Source organism: Ostrea edulis, chromosome 9, assembly GCF_947568905.1.
Source record: "Ostrea edulis chromosome 9, xbOstEdul1.1, whole genome shotgun sequence".
Classification (NCBI taxonomy): domain Eukaryota; kingdom Metazoa; phylum Mollusca; class Bivalvia; order Ostreida; family Ostreidae; genus Ostrea; species Ostrea edulis.
In genome coordinates, this window is record NC_079172.1 from 21,935,461 (window position 1) to 21,949,731 (window position 14,271).

At 34.3% G+C, this 14,271-nt stretch overlaps 2 protein-coding genes across 3 annotated transcripts; both read right to left on the bottom strand.

Moving 5' to 3' along the window:
• Positions 1-3,549: 3,549 nt before the first annotated feature.
• LOC125657539 (uncharacterized) lies at positions 3,550-9,725 on the bottom strand. Its single transcript, XM_056148835.1, has 3 exons — positions 9,428-9,725; positions 8,780-8,959; positions 3,550-4,193 (listed from the first exon to the last, which is right to left on the bottom strand). Exons 1-3 carry the CDS (start codon positions 9,500-9,502, stop codon positions 4,143-4,145), a joined length of 306 nt encoding a protein of 101 aa, XP_056004810.1. The 5' UTR covers positions 9,503-9,725; the 3' UTR covers positions 3,550-4,142.
• A 936-nt stretch (positions 9,726-10,661) lies between these two features.
• Positions 10,662-13,910, bottom strand: LOC125660273 (uncharacterized). 2 transcript variants are annotated; one of them, XM_048892098.2, is made up of 5 exons: positions 12,847-13,910; positions 12,559-12,606; positions 12,405-12,449; positions 12,159-12,274; positions 10,662-11,707 (listed from the first exon to the last, which is right to left on the bottom strand). In XM_048892098.2, the coding sequence occupies exons 1-5, from the start codon at positions 13,013-13,015 to the stop codon at positions 11,546-11,548; spliced, it is 540 nt and encodes a 179-aa protein (XP_048748055.2). In that variant the 5' UTR covers positions 13,016-13,910; the 3' UTR covers positions 10,662-11,545. The 2 variants fall into 2 exon arrangements, with proteins under 2 accessions (XP_048748055.2, XP_056004811.1); XM_056148836.1 differs by having other exon boundaries at positions 10,669-11,707; positions 12,405-12,443.
• Positions 13,911-14,271: the final 361 nt, after the last annotated feature.

Sequence of the window (14,271 nt, forward strand, 5' to 3'; positions counted from 1 at the left end):
TGACATCAAATTAGGGAAAATGTTAGAATACACAATATTTGGATTTGACATTTTTCACTGTATCTCATGTATTCAAATTGAAAGAATGTAGAATATTATCCCTAGATTAAAATTGTACATTAGACACTGACATCAGAATATGTAATGGAGACTTTCATTTGTAATGTTTGACTATCTGGCTTTGTGCCAGATCAGGCTCGATGTCTGAAGACAGGAGATGAAATAAACTCTTTTAAAAACAGCAAGGTCACAAATACTTTATCGATTTATTCTTACTTAACCTTCCTCAACTTATGCTGCATTGTAAGCTTTTCCTACATGCATATTTTATATTGAAAAATCTGTTTTCATTACATCTTATTCTGTGTTACTTCTTTCTATGTATTCCACAGTGTAAAAATTATATCCATCCTCTAAGTGTGAATGACGAAAAGTTTAAGTTCCTAAAGGACCAGTGCTGTTTTGAAAATGACTTGGATAAGGACATTCAAGAATCTCTTGATGTTATATGCGACCATCACCGGCCTTCATCAGTATTTGAAGACAAAGCAATGTATATTTCACTGAAAGATATATTGGAACAGTACATTTATCAGTAATTTATGATGTTTTGGACTTTATGGCAATTCTGACAAGTTCAAGATAACCGACAGAATTTAAAAAAAAATAAAATCCAGTTAATGAATCTACAATGGATAAATATTGGAATGTGATACTTCAAGCAAAGATTAATATGAGCTAGAGATATTTTTTCGTTTTAACTTTGTCTGAAGGTAATTAGGACAAGTTAAGGTCTTAAGGCAAAAAGTGTTAATTTCATGTCAGTCCCATAACTTTGTATGGGGGATACTCTGCAAGTTTATATTGCATATAAGATTACTTATGACCAGAGAGTGTCACATTATTTATTTTTTTGTAACCAGGGTGATTTTGGCAAGTTTGTGAGCTCACAGTGCCTTTAGTTTTTTGTATTCATTTTATTGTTATATGACCTCCTTGTCTTTTATGTTTCCACTGGTGGATGGTTATTCTAGGCAAATTTCACTTCTTCCCATACTTTTTGCCATACTCTATTTATGTGTCTTAAGTTTTGTAGACAATTGTTGTTTATTTATTTTTTGGTCAGTATTTCAATAATTTGACCTTTCATTATGACCATCTATGAAGGAAATTATGTATATTATGGAACAGTCTGTGCGAAAAGGTAACTCGACGATTGCCTCCAAGCGATCACTGTAATTGAAACTTTGTGTAAAAACAAATTTTCGTATTCTTAAGAGTGATTTTCATCAGAGAAAGTTTAATTGGAGATTTTAGATTCTTTATGGTGATTTTCCCCCCGAGAATTCTATTCTTGATATACTTTTAATTATTAGTAGGAAACCGATGAGTGATAGCCTACCTCATATGAGTTAACTTCCTAGTTTTTATACCATCTTGACCTGTCACTTAGTCATCTTGAGTTGTTCCCCTTTGATTTTGCTATGATTTTTATGTCGATCTAGTATATCTGGTTGTTGTGACAATAATAAATTTTTGTCTTGTTATATGCAAGTCCTCAGTCAAGTTGTATAACATTTTGCTTGTTTATCTATTGATTCAAATGAATAAATGTATTAATTTTATGAATATGTGTCTCATTCCAATTAGTATTGTAGATTGACTTCTATTAAGGTATTGGTAGGATGAAAGGTGAAGATAACGAACAGTGATCAATCTCATAACTCCTATAAACAATACAAAATAGAGTTGGGAAAATACGGACCCCTGGACACACCAGAGGTGGGACCAGGTGCCTAAGAGGAGTAAACAATCTCCTGTCGATGGGTGATCGGTCACACCCACGGGGAGCCCTTTATTCTGATCAGGTAAACAGAGTTATCCGTAGTCAAAATCAGTGTGCCAAAAAGGACCTAATAATCGGCATGAAACATGTCTGACAGCACTTGACCCAATGATAGGTCATATTGACTAACTAGATGGTTATAACGACCATAGAATTTTCGGAATGCTGACTTCAATCAAGACTATTGAAACCCCTGTAAAACTTGTTTGTCAGTAGCTTGCCTCAATTTAAAAACTGACCATACGCAGAACACGTTCTTGCATATCGAATCAGTTGAGAGATATAAACACCATATGCAGGTGATACTGGAATATGCAGGATCTGTGCAAAGATTTGAAGAAAAAAAAGGGGGGGGGAGTAGGACAGGTTACTTTATGATGTTGTAAACATCCTTTTTTCACTGGGTCATCATTTCGTGGAATCGCAAATTTTGTTCAATCTGCAGGTAGAAAATTGCAGATTTTATGATAATTACTGTATGTCTTAAATGCACATCAAGTATACTTGGAAAAGTTGTTTCCAGTTAAGATTTTTCCTATCATGATATTGTATCAAAGTCTAAATTTGTTGAAAGGACTCTCATTATATCGCAAAGTAAATGTTACATGTACCTACTGTGCAAAACATGAGATACCTCTTGGACACCAAATTAATCATCGAAATTTAAAATAATGTAAAGTGATCTTGCTGTCCGCCTTGGCTGCAATGATGTAGCCCCATCTGATTCTTTTTATTCCGACGCTTCCGTGATCCTCTCCCAAAATAAAATCGGAGAGGGCAACATTATTGCAGCTATGTCTGCCTCAGCATTAGAAAAATATTCTAATATACCTACTTTCAGAAAGCTTCAAGGGCTTTAATAGCAAAGCAGCCTTCCATCACATTATCTCTATGCATATTTTCATACATATACAGAGCTTTTCCCTCGCAACATGATTTCATTCAAGGAACTGTTTTTTCATAGAACGAGTCAAATATCCACTTTATAATTAACACTGTTCTTGACTTTAGTCCGAGGATCAATGACATTTTTTAGCTGGCTCGCAAACATCTGTGCAATAGACTAGAAGGTCAAACAATAGTGTTCAGTAAAACTCTGTTATAAAGATCTTGGTTATAAGGAAATGTCGGTTATAAGGAATTTTTCATGATTCCTCTTGGTAACTTTTTAAAATCTTCCTTATTTGGATAAAAGAATCTTGGTTATAAAGGAGGAGAAATTTGAGGTCCTAGTGATTTCCTTACAACCGAGTTTTACTGTACTCTTATTGTACATGACCTGCTTTCCTTAGTAATTACGTACACCTTAGAAAGTTTAACAAATGAGTTTGTAGCACTTTATTTGTAAATATTTCAGCTCCAGTTAACCTTTCACTGTTTTTCTTGTTACTTTCGCCTGCACAAGATATTTTTGTCGAGTCACTCACCAACTATTTTGCAAGTTGAAGACTGAAAAGTCATACGGTACATGTACTTTTGAATTGAATTGTCATCTTCACCAGCAAGGATGCATGTATATACAGACCAGTTACTATAATCCTTTGCAGACTTTTTTGAAGATATAAACAAGAAACTGATTTAGTTTTAACAGCTTAGCTCTCCAAATATTATCTGAAAGCTAAATTATAGCATTTGGATTGGTAAAAGAAGATTAAAACTAACATAGGATATTTCCTTACAAATAGTGAAAGAAAAGAAAAATCTGAATTTTCATAATTTATTTCTATACATGTTAAACATTATTCAATTAAATACCCTCGTTTGTATTTTATGAAGATGAGGCTTGCACCATGAAAATGAAAACACTTTATACAAAAGGCTACTTTGATTTAAGATTTACAACAACAAAAATAGAGAGCAAAAAGGATGGTACACTGTAGTTTGAAATTTATGATAATGAAGATTTGCAGACTTAATTTTCATGACTAAAAAACAAACAGGAATTAAATTTTATATCATGAATCAATGTCACAATGACCATTTTAATAAAAAAGAATTCAGAGGATATGTTATAATATATGTGAAGCACCCTATTACCACACCCGACATAACACTCATACATGATTATATTACACAGTATACCCAGTACTTATTCCTGATATTGAAACCAAAAATATTATACAATATATATGTGAAGCGGCTAGTTACAGCATCCGACATAACAATTGCAAATGTGATTAGACGAACAATAAAAATAAAAAAAAAATAAAAAATAAAAAATAAAAAAATTACAGTCTGCAAAAGGAGCTTCTTTCCAGTTATTCTTGTATGTTCATGGCTAGGGTCTATGTGCTGATTAAATAAGGACATCTCCAAAACCAGTAAAAGTATCATCTACTGCAAAATACTGAAAAGAAATAATCACAGTAAGAAAATGACTACATACTATACACATAGAATTTGCAAGTATATTTCTTCTTATCAGTGATCAGTACATGTACTAGAAAAGTACAAAGATGTCAAGGTAATCAAGAGACAATGGGCTTGCTTATAATATACAAGTACATGTATAATGAAGAGATAAATATATTGGCCACTTTCATATGCTCTAAATAAATGCTTGGAACAAAAGAAAGAAAGAGACCGATGGACCACAATGCTAATTTGTGTCACCTTGGCCCTGCTGTTCTTCAGAAAATGATTTCTATATTCTTTGATACTTATTAACATGAGGTTTTTTTAATTCCACATTGTGGTCAACTCTTGTTCCAATATGATATAACTTTAACAACCTGGGATTGCTTCAATATAAATTTGACCAACATAGCTGTGTTATTATTGAGAAGAAAGTTTTTAAAGATTCCCCGTTTTTTTGTTTTTTAAATTTAGTTATTTATCATTTTTTTTGAAATTCAGAATCACTTTTTACTAGAATCTTCATTGATGAAAAAGCCAAAAATTCAACACAGTTGCATTTTCACTAGCCAAGGGTTTACGATCCACTCCGCTTCTCTACAACCCCTGGTTGCGTTAGAATGATTTTCGTAGCTTTGAGTGGCGTCCTCTAGCGGACGGAGAAAACAAACTGTTTGGTTTACATCATGTTCAACCAATGAAAATGTTTTTTTAACTACACTTTGTGTTGTTAAAAATAACAAGAGGCCCAAGGGCCTAGAATCGCTCTTCTGATAAATTGTACAACCCCACCATTTCTATTCTTAGTATTCTAAATCTTTAGTTAAATCCTAAGAATTCAAAAAAAGTAGGTCAATGTGACCTACTTTTTGGTTTACACATTTTGAGAACCCAAGAAATATCAACTGACAAAGTTTGATGATTTTAAGTCAATTAGTATCTGAATATTGAAATATAGCTGTCAAATTCCAATCGTAGGTCATGGTGACCTACTTTTTGGTCAGCGAACTCCGAACATGTAATACCCATCAACTGACAAAGTTTGATGACTGTAGGTCAAATAATATCTGAAATATATAAATATAGCCGTCCAATTCCAAAAGTAGGTCAAGGTGACCTACTTTTTCGTCAACACCCTTCAAACATGCAAGACCCAACAACTGACAAAGTTTGATGACTGTAGGTCAAATAATATCTGAATTATATAAATATAGCCGTCCAATTCCAAAAGTAGGTCAAGGTGACCTACTTTTTCGTCAACGCCCTTCAAACATGCAAGACCCAACAACTGACAAAGTTTGATGACTGTAGGTCAAATAGTATCTGAAATATATAAATATAGCCGTCCAATTCCAAAAGTAGGTCAAATTGACCTACTTTTTGGTCGAAACCCTTCGAACATGCAAGACCCATCAACTGACAAAGTTTGACGACTGTAGGTCAAATAGTATCTGAAATATATAAATATAGCCGTCAAATTCCAAAAGTAGGTCAAGGTGACCTACTTTTTGGTCGACACACTCCGAAGACTCAAGATGCATCAACTGACAAAGTTTGATGATTGTAGGTCAAATAGTGTCTGAAATATAGTAATTTAGCTGTCAAATACCAAAAGTAGGTCACAGTGACCTACTTTTTGGTCGACACAAACCGAAGACTGAAGACGCATCAACTGACAAAGTTTGATGATCCTAGGTTTTACAGTGCCCAAAATATGCATCTAAAATTGAAAATGTGAAATTTGAATATCTGCAAAATTCAAAAAGTAGGTCACTGTGACCTACTTTTTTTTTATAAATATGTTTCAAGGCCTCAAGATGCATGAACTTACAAGATTTGATGATTCTAAACCTCTCGGTATTTGAAATAACAACTTAAAATATATCTATAAATGATAAGCCATAAAATTCAGAAAGTAGGTCACGGTGACCTATTTTTCAGTTGACGCATTTCAAGGTCCCATGATCCACCAACTGACAAGTTTGGATGATCATAGACTTCAAAGTGTCCAAGATATGCATCAAAATTAATTTTAAAATAAATACCTGCAAAATTCAAAAAGTAGGTCACCGTGACCTACTTTTGAGACAACTTGACACAAGGTCCTAAGATGCATCAACTGTCAAAATTTGATGATCCTAGTTCTTATAATGACTAAAATATCAAAGATTTAAGGAAATATAAATTTAGGTCAACTTTGAAGTGACCTTGAGACCACGACCTTTGCCCCAGGGTAATGCCTTGAACAATTTGTAATCTACAACATATCCTCATCCTTATGTGTAAGTTTGGTGATAATCTGCCCAGTGGTTCTTGAGAAGAAGATTTTTTAGCAACCACTACTTTTGTTTGTATTTTCCTGATTATCTCCCCTTGTTAAAGGGTCACATCCCTCTTTTTAGTATGTATGAAAGCCCTTGGGCCAATGATACCCTGTAACAAATTTGAAAAAAATTGGCCTAGGTGTTCTTGAGTTATAGCCCTTTTTCTAAAAAGTTTACGCACACCGCACAAATGGCCATAGCATTAGGTCTTTGAGCCTTCGGCTCAGAAGAGCTAAAAATAGCTGCAACCAATGAGTTAGGCCACACTAATTTGTAAAATAGGTCTTCGGATTTTCAACCAAAAAAAGTGAGGTGAGAGGGCGAAATTATTTTACAAATATTATTTTTCATTTTGGAGATAAAAATTATGAGGCGAGCGAATAGGAGAAATATAAATAATTTTAATTTGAATTAAGTGTGATTTTAAAAAGCGAGCGCTTAAAAATAAAGATCTAAAATCATCAGATATCATTTTTGTTTACCACATGAACTTGATATTTTTCAACTTTGTTGATAAAGTTTACAATAAATAAGAAGTATTTCAGGTTTCAAAGACTTCATTTTCTTTATACCTAATACATGTACTTTGCAACATCAACTGATAAGGTCTTTATGAAGAATTTTATTTTAGTTTCATTTCTACAAACTTTCGATTAAGATCTATGCATATTGCTAGGGACATGTCCTGTTTCGAAATTTCCAATGCATCGCTTTTAGCATTTTCTTGAATTTTATTAGAACACACATCGAACAATAATCACCAAACCTTTTGTGAATTTTTCGTTAACTGTCGCTCCGATTTAGAATAGTCTTCAGTACCCCTTGCTTGTCGTAAGAATCGATTAAATGGTGCGGTCCTTCGGATGAGACCACAAAAACTGAGACCCGTGACACAGCAAGTGTGGCACGATAAAGATCCCTCCCTGCTCAATGGCCATATGAGCTGAGCATAGGCCTAAATTTTGCAGCCCTTCACCGGCAATGTTAACGTCTTCATGCGAGTGAAATATTCTCAAGAGAGACTTTAAACAATATACATGTATAATCAATCAATCGTACATGTACACTGTCGATGTTCTCTACATGTAAGTAGTGGCATCAAATAGTGCTTGAGCTGCGCTTCAAAATTTTCATCAACGTTCAGTTCCATTGCAGTATAACGAACAACTCCAATCTGGTGTTATGAAGTATCATACATATTAAAATAGATATCATAAATAACTTAAAACACCGTATTAAACTGTTAGGAAATTTCTATAGAGCCTGCGCGCTTCTGTCAATTATCAGCCACATGCATCAAGGTCGTTTGTGCGCTTGTTGTAAAAAGTCGAAAATATTTTACGCAGATATTTTTGGACATGCGGGTGGATATTATTTTTTGATAATATTCTAATTTGGATTTATTACAAATAGAAGCGGCGAATCCGACTAACTAGATTACAAATTGGCATGGCCTTACACTTTTTTTATGTAAATCATTCAAAATCAATTTCGTTGGCAAAGCCTCATTGCACAGTCTACACACTAGACTATGGAGACTATGAAAATCTGATTAAATGGAAGCATTTTATGACAATAACTAAGTGTTTACACATTTCTTCATCTTGCACGTGTTCTGACGTAACACGCTCTCTGTAGGGGACTTGGCCTGCATTCAATCATATGCAGTAAATTCCTGTCACGAAAATCTTGCTTACGCAGCCAAGGGTTGTAGAGAAGCGGAGCGGATCGTGAACCCTTGGCTAGCGAAGATGACACAGTTGGAACTATTTAACAATATTTATAAAACCTGTTTGCAATGAAGACTGTGCAGTGAAAATGAACAGACCATAGTACAAAAGAAAGGAGGAGACAACCTCTGAATGACAATATCAATACTATTACAGCAAAGGGACTAGCACTAACCCCCACCCCCCAAATAATGTTCAAAAGAATGCCATATGTATCATATGCTTCCAAAGGGATGTAAACAGTTTTATGATCTTTTCCCTGAAGAAAGTGACAACATTATATTCACTTCATTCCACCCCCCCCCTCCAAAAAAACTCTTGCATTTTGTCCTAGAATAGCTCTCTTTTTTCATAAAAAAATATAAATTTACTCTGAATTCAGTTCTGGTTGTGTATGTATGGGTCCTTTATTTGAATCTAATTAGTACTGATTAATACAGAACCTTCATTAGTGACAAGGAGGCAAAGGTAATTTTTTGTACTATCTTAGCAATACAGTATAAAAATATTTAAGAAATACATACTCCTTCACGCAGATACAAAACATCTGGAAGCTCATCCACAGAAACTTTGTGGTCTTTAGCCAATTCATATATGTGGGGACAGTTTTTACTCTGGCAGTTTGTTGGTGCAAAGCATTCTAAGTGAAAGACAGGGGGAAGAATCTCCGGATCTATTGGACTGATTATCCAACTGTAAACACTCTGAAGTAAATAATATGAAATAATATGGTATATGATAACATATATGGTTTCCAGTTCTTTGATTGCTAAGAGTTTTTTCTCAAATCATGATATAGGTATGAAGGCAAATTGTTAAATGTGACACACAAAATTATGACTGTTCTAACAGCAATTCAGGTATGCTTCACATTATACATGTTCATGTGTAATAGATTTGTTATAGCTCATTTAAAGATGTGACAGAAAAATTTCCAAGTTCCTTTACAAATCTGTCTTAAGAACTTTACAAATCTGTCTTAAGTAAGAGCATACATATAATCAGTGATAGAATAAATAAAACTCAATATTTTCTGCAATGTCTCAAGTCCCCTACAAATAAATCTGAAGATTTACTTGGCTGTTGAATTTTTTAAAAAGCTTTTCCAGGTGTTTTCATGCTAATGATAATTTTATCTAGAAACCTAATTAACCTCATCCTCCACAACATACCTTCACAGTGTCATTTTTTTTAAATGGCCTGTTAAAGCCCAGGCCCCCATGGTCTTCGTACACAACACAAATCATTTTTCCTTCATTGTGTTCAGGAAAATCGATGATGGTGCTCTCTGCAAACTGAAAACAGAAACAAGAGGCCCATGGGCCACATCGCTCACCGAGTCACCTTGGTTCATATCTAAAGATTTTTCCTATATATTTGCATGTAAAAGTTTGATCCCTATTGTGGCCTCAACCTATCGGGGCCAAGATTTTTACAATCTGCACCATGTCAGGAAGCTTTCATGTAAACAAACTTTTCTGGCCGTGATTTTTCATCAGAAGATTTTTAATGATTTTTCCTATATATTTGTATGTAAAATTTTGACCCCTACTTTGGCCCTATCTTACCCTGGGGACCATGATTTTTACAAACTTGAATCTGCACTATGCCAAGAAGCTTTCATATTAACCTCAGCTTTTCTGGCTCAGTGGTTCTTGAGAAGAAGATTTTTAAAGATTTTCCTTATATATTTTTATGTAAAACTTTGATCCCCTATTGTGGCCCCATCCTACCCCCGGTTGCCATCATTTTAACAAACTTGAATTTGCATTATGTCAGAAAGCTTTCATGTAAATATCAGCTTTTCTGGCTCAGTGGTTCTTGAGAAGAAGATTTTAAAAGATTTTTCCTATATATTTTTATATAAAACTTTGATCCCCTATTGTGGCCCCACCCGACCTCCGGGGGCCAGGATTTTAACAATTTAGAATCTGCACTATATCAGGAAGCTTTCATATAAATCTCAGCTTTTCTGGCTCAGTGGTTTTTGAGAAGAAGATTTTTAAAGATTTTTCCTATATATTTGTATGTAAAACTTTGATCCCCTATTGTGGCCCCATCCTACCCCCGGGAGCCAGGATTTTAACAATTTAAAATCTGCACTACTTAATAAAGCTTATCTATAAATTCCATCTTTTCTGGCCCAGTGGTTCTTGAGAAGAAGATTTTTTAATGACCCTACTCTATTTTTACCATTTCTTGATTATCTCTCCTTGGAAGGTGGCCTGGCCCTTTATTTTAACAATTTAGAATTCCCTTTACCTAAGGATGCGTTGTGCCAACTGTGGTTGAAATTGGCCCAGTGGTTCATGAGAAGAAGATGAAAATGTGAAAAGTTTACAGACACACGGACGCCGGACAAAATGTGATCAGAAAAGCTCACTTGAACCTTCGGTTCAGGTGAGTTAAAAATTGAATTAGTCCCTTGAAACATGTATCAAAGGGAAATTAATTCATTACATTTTTCTTAATTTTTCCTGCACTTCGGATTCTGTTTAATCTGATTATTTTTTATGGAACCAGTGACATCCAATTTAGACAAAATATCTGAAGCTATATCCAACCATAAACTATTGGAACAAATCATGATTTTCTGATATAGTTTATGATCTGTGTAAATAGCTTCATTCATTGCATAACAGACATAATTTGATCAGATGATATTTTTTCAACAGTAATTGAAAACTATCAACAGTAGACAATGTTTCTTACTCTAATGAGATTTTTTAGAAGCTGTCCTCTGGCTGAAATTTCTTTTTTCATATGAAAAATCATTTAATAGTGATGTTCAGTTAATGGAAAATTGAAGTAGAATATCAACACTTTGATAAAAACATTTGAAGCCAATTCAAATTACATGTAATTCAATCAACACCTATTCCTTTTCATATCAAAATTATATATCAATTATTTCAAAGAACATTTCACAGTATCTTAAAACCAGTATCATCTCTAAAACTAAAAACAATTCCATTTCTTTGCATTGTTGAATGTTTCATAATTTACTTTAATAAGCTGAAGATAAATTTCTTTTGGTGAAAAATTATACATAATTTAAGGGATGAGGGTAGTCAATTCACTTTTCTTCCTATCAATTTCAAATACTCTTTAAAGCCCAGTACAGATCTGAATTATTCTACATATTTTCTTTTATAGAATAAAAGATTAATAATATAAAAAAGACTCACATGCATACACCTTCACATAAAAACCATGGTGTTTGCCTTTCGTCTGGCCTTTCAAAAAGTCCAGGGTCGAGCCAGAAGGCAACTCCTGATATTTGCCCTCCCTCAGAAGAACTGGAGGCATGGTGTAAACAAAGCAGTTACCATCCGCATCCAGTCTTCTGAGGTAGACACACTTTCAACTTCAATATTAAGAAAGGACGACCCTTCGGGAAGCATTAGCTGCATTCTCTTCTCCGCCCGATCAATGAAGCGTACTTCCAATGTCTAAACAAAGGAGAACATGTAATTTGAGACTTGGTACAAGTTTATTTTGTACACTTTCCACACATCAAGGTTTATACCTACCTGATAATTTACAATTACTGCTTACTACTTCATGCATTAGAAGGTAAAAGTTCAAGATACAATATACAGAAGGGTTAAAGTTTTCACAGAGCTGATGCATAATAGTGCATATTAAAACAAGCCCATTAATTACTTCTTATGTTTAAATTATTTTGTTTTTTTGCAATAAAGTCCAGGCATGCAAACAATGATGATGAATAATTATTAAAATATCTTATTGCACACTTTACCTCGATAATGAAATAAAAAATAAGTTACATCCAGAGAAAAGAATATAGGGAAATAACTGTTATGCTTTATGCAAAATACATGCATGTTCATACACTGAAAATCAGTAAATTTTTAATGATAATTTGTAAATTTTCTTTACCCCAAGACCTGTAGAAGGTAGTGGTTCGTTTCTCCCTTTCTTTAATCGTCTCGCATCCATTTTACTTCTACTTTCAAGGAATTTGACTTTTAGCGTAGCTAAATTTGATTTGATCCCTATTTCAAAATATATCAAATGATTCATACATGTAGTTTAAATGTTTTTGATAATGGATTCAATTTAAAGAACTGGGCACTACAACAAATTTAAATGATATTTATTCATTTAGCAATTAAAAAGACTTACTTTCACGATTTACCACAGAGTTGGACTGGACGTTGCTTCCTGAACCTGAAAACAGAATTTTAGCAGTTTATTCCTTCCTAAATGTATCAGAAATGCCCTGGGTGACTGGGTCTCTAATAACCCTAATAATATTAACAATTACATGTATATTCACCTTTTGGCTTGATATTAATTGTTGGAAGTTCAGAGTCTGAGGTGTCGCCTAAAAAAAACAATGGCAGTGATTAACAGTATACAGTTTTAAATATCTGTCATCAATTATATTTCTATGAGTAGCTCTTCTTGTTGTAACCAAATTTTTCCAACTGGAGAAATGGGAAAATCATTTGGGTCGAGGTACAAAAAAAACCAACTTTATTCAGTAAATGGTTTAAGTATAGTCATTATATCTATTCTTTCAAAATTACCAGTCAGTATGAAGTGTTACCGTTGTTATACGTACATATCTTTTTTAGCGAAGTGCCACATGCATGGCAAAACTTGCCCCCATCTATGAGTCTGCCCCCACATTCCACACAAAACATGATGCTGAAATAATGAAAAGTATAATAAATATAGAAATAACAAGGTACACAAAACAATGAAGTGTCATGCAGCATTATAGTGTGCATTCAATGGAGAGTATAATTTTTCTTTATTAAAAAAAAAACAACAACAAAACTCCGTTGCAAGAGATGAACTTTTTTTTTACATATAGCTGCACAATCACCGATATATTGCTTCATAATAACTCTGAACGATTAAAGAATACTATCAATTTCCTTGTTGGGAATGCTGTTCGCACAATCCATTCAAATGAAATATTGAGTAATATATGAGCTTATGTAGAAAAGATAAATAAGATATCTATAAAGATCACCAAAAGAAAAACATCTGAACTTGCCTTTCGTGTCAGCTGAGCTGAGGCGAAACACTCAATACACATCTAGCGGGCTTTCAGTGTGACGGAAGCACTTGCATATTTTCTTACTTAAGCTTTGTATTAAAGAATCTTGACTGCGTTTGGAAGTAATACAACCAGGCGGAATGCAATCCTGACCGGCCAGGATTGACGCTTGAATAAATCATGACTGCGTTTGGAAGTAATGCATCCTGTCGCAATGCAATCCTGACTTGGCAAAGATTGAAAATCATGACGTGGTCAAGATGTAAAACATGGGATGGCCAGGATTGAAAATCTTGACCAGGTCAGGATTGAAAATCATGACGGACCAGGATTGATTGGCCAGGTTATCAATCCTCACTTGGCCAGGTCAGGATTGAAATCATGACCGGCCAACATTGGATGGCCATCTTATAATCATGACCTGACCGGTCAAGATTGGATGGTCAGGTTTCAAATCCTGACTTGGCCAGGATTGTAATCATGACCGGTCAGGATTGAATTACAATGAGATATATAGAACATGACTTGGGGGTCCCCTATGGCTTTAATCATGACCGGTCAGGATTGAATTACAATGAAATATATAGAACATGACCTGGGGGTCCCCTATGGCTTTCCATACTAAACCGTTGTCGTTACGGCATGTTTTTCTCTATTAGACCCCTCGCCGTACCATAGGCGTACACATTAATTAACTCAGGCTACGCCACTGAGAACGATGACGTATATTTGTTATTTTAAGAACCTGTTACTTGAAATTTGGCACGCAAGTAAAGTCAAAACGTTAATATATTCAAGGAGACCGTCAAATTACACATATCACACCTAGTTTCTGATTTCTTAGGCATTTGAAGCGAGGGGGTATTTTTTTTTTAAAATCTGGGTCAGAGTTAGACCCCTTTCCTAATTGGGGTATCACAGAGTTCGGGCCCAAAACGGGCTTAGTCCCTGTGAACTCAGAGAAGTAACGTATTTCAGTAC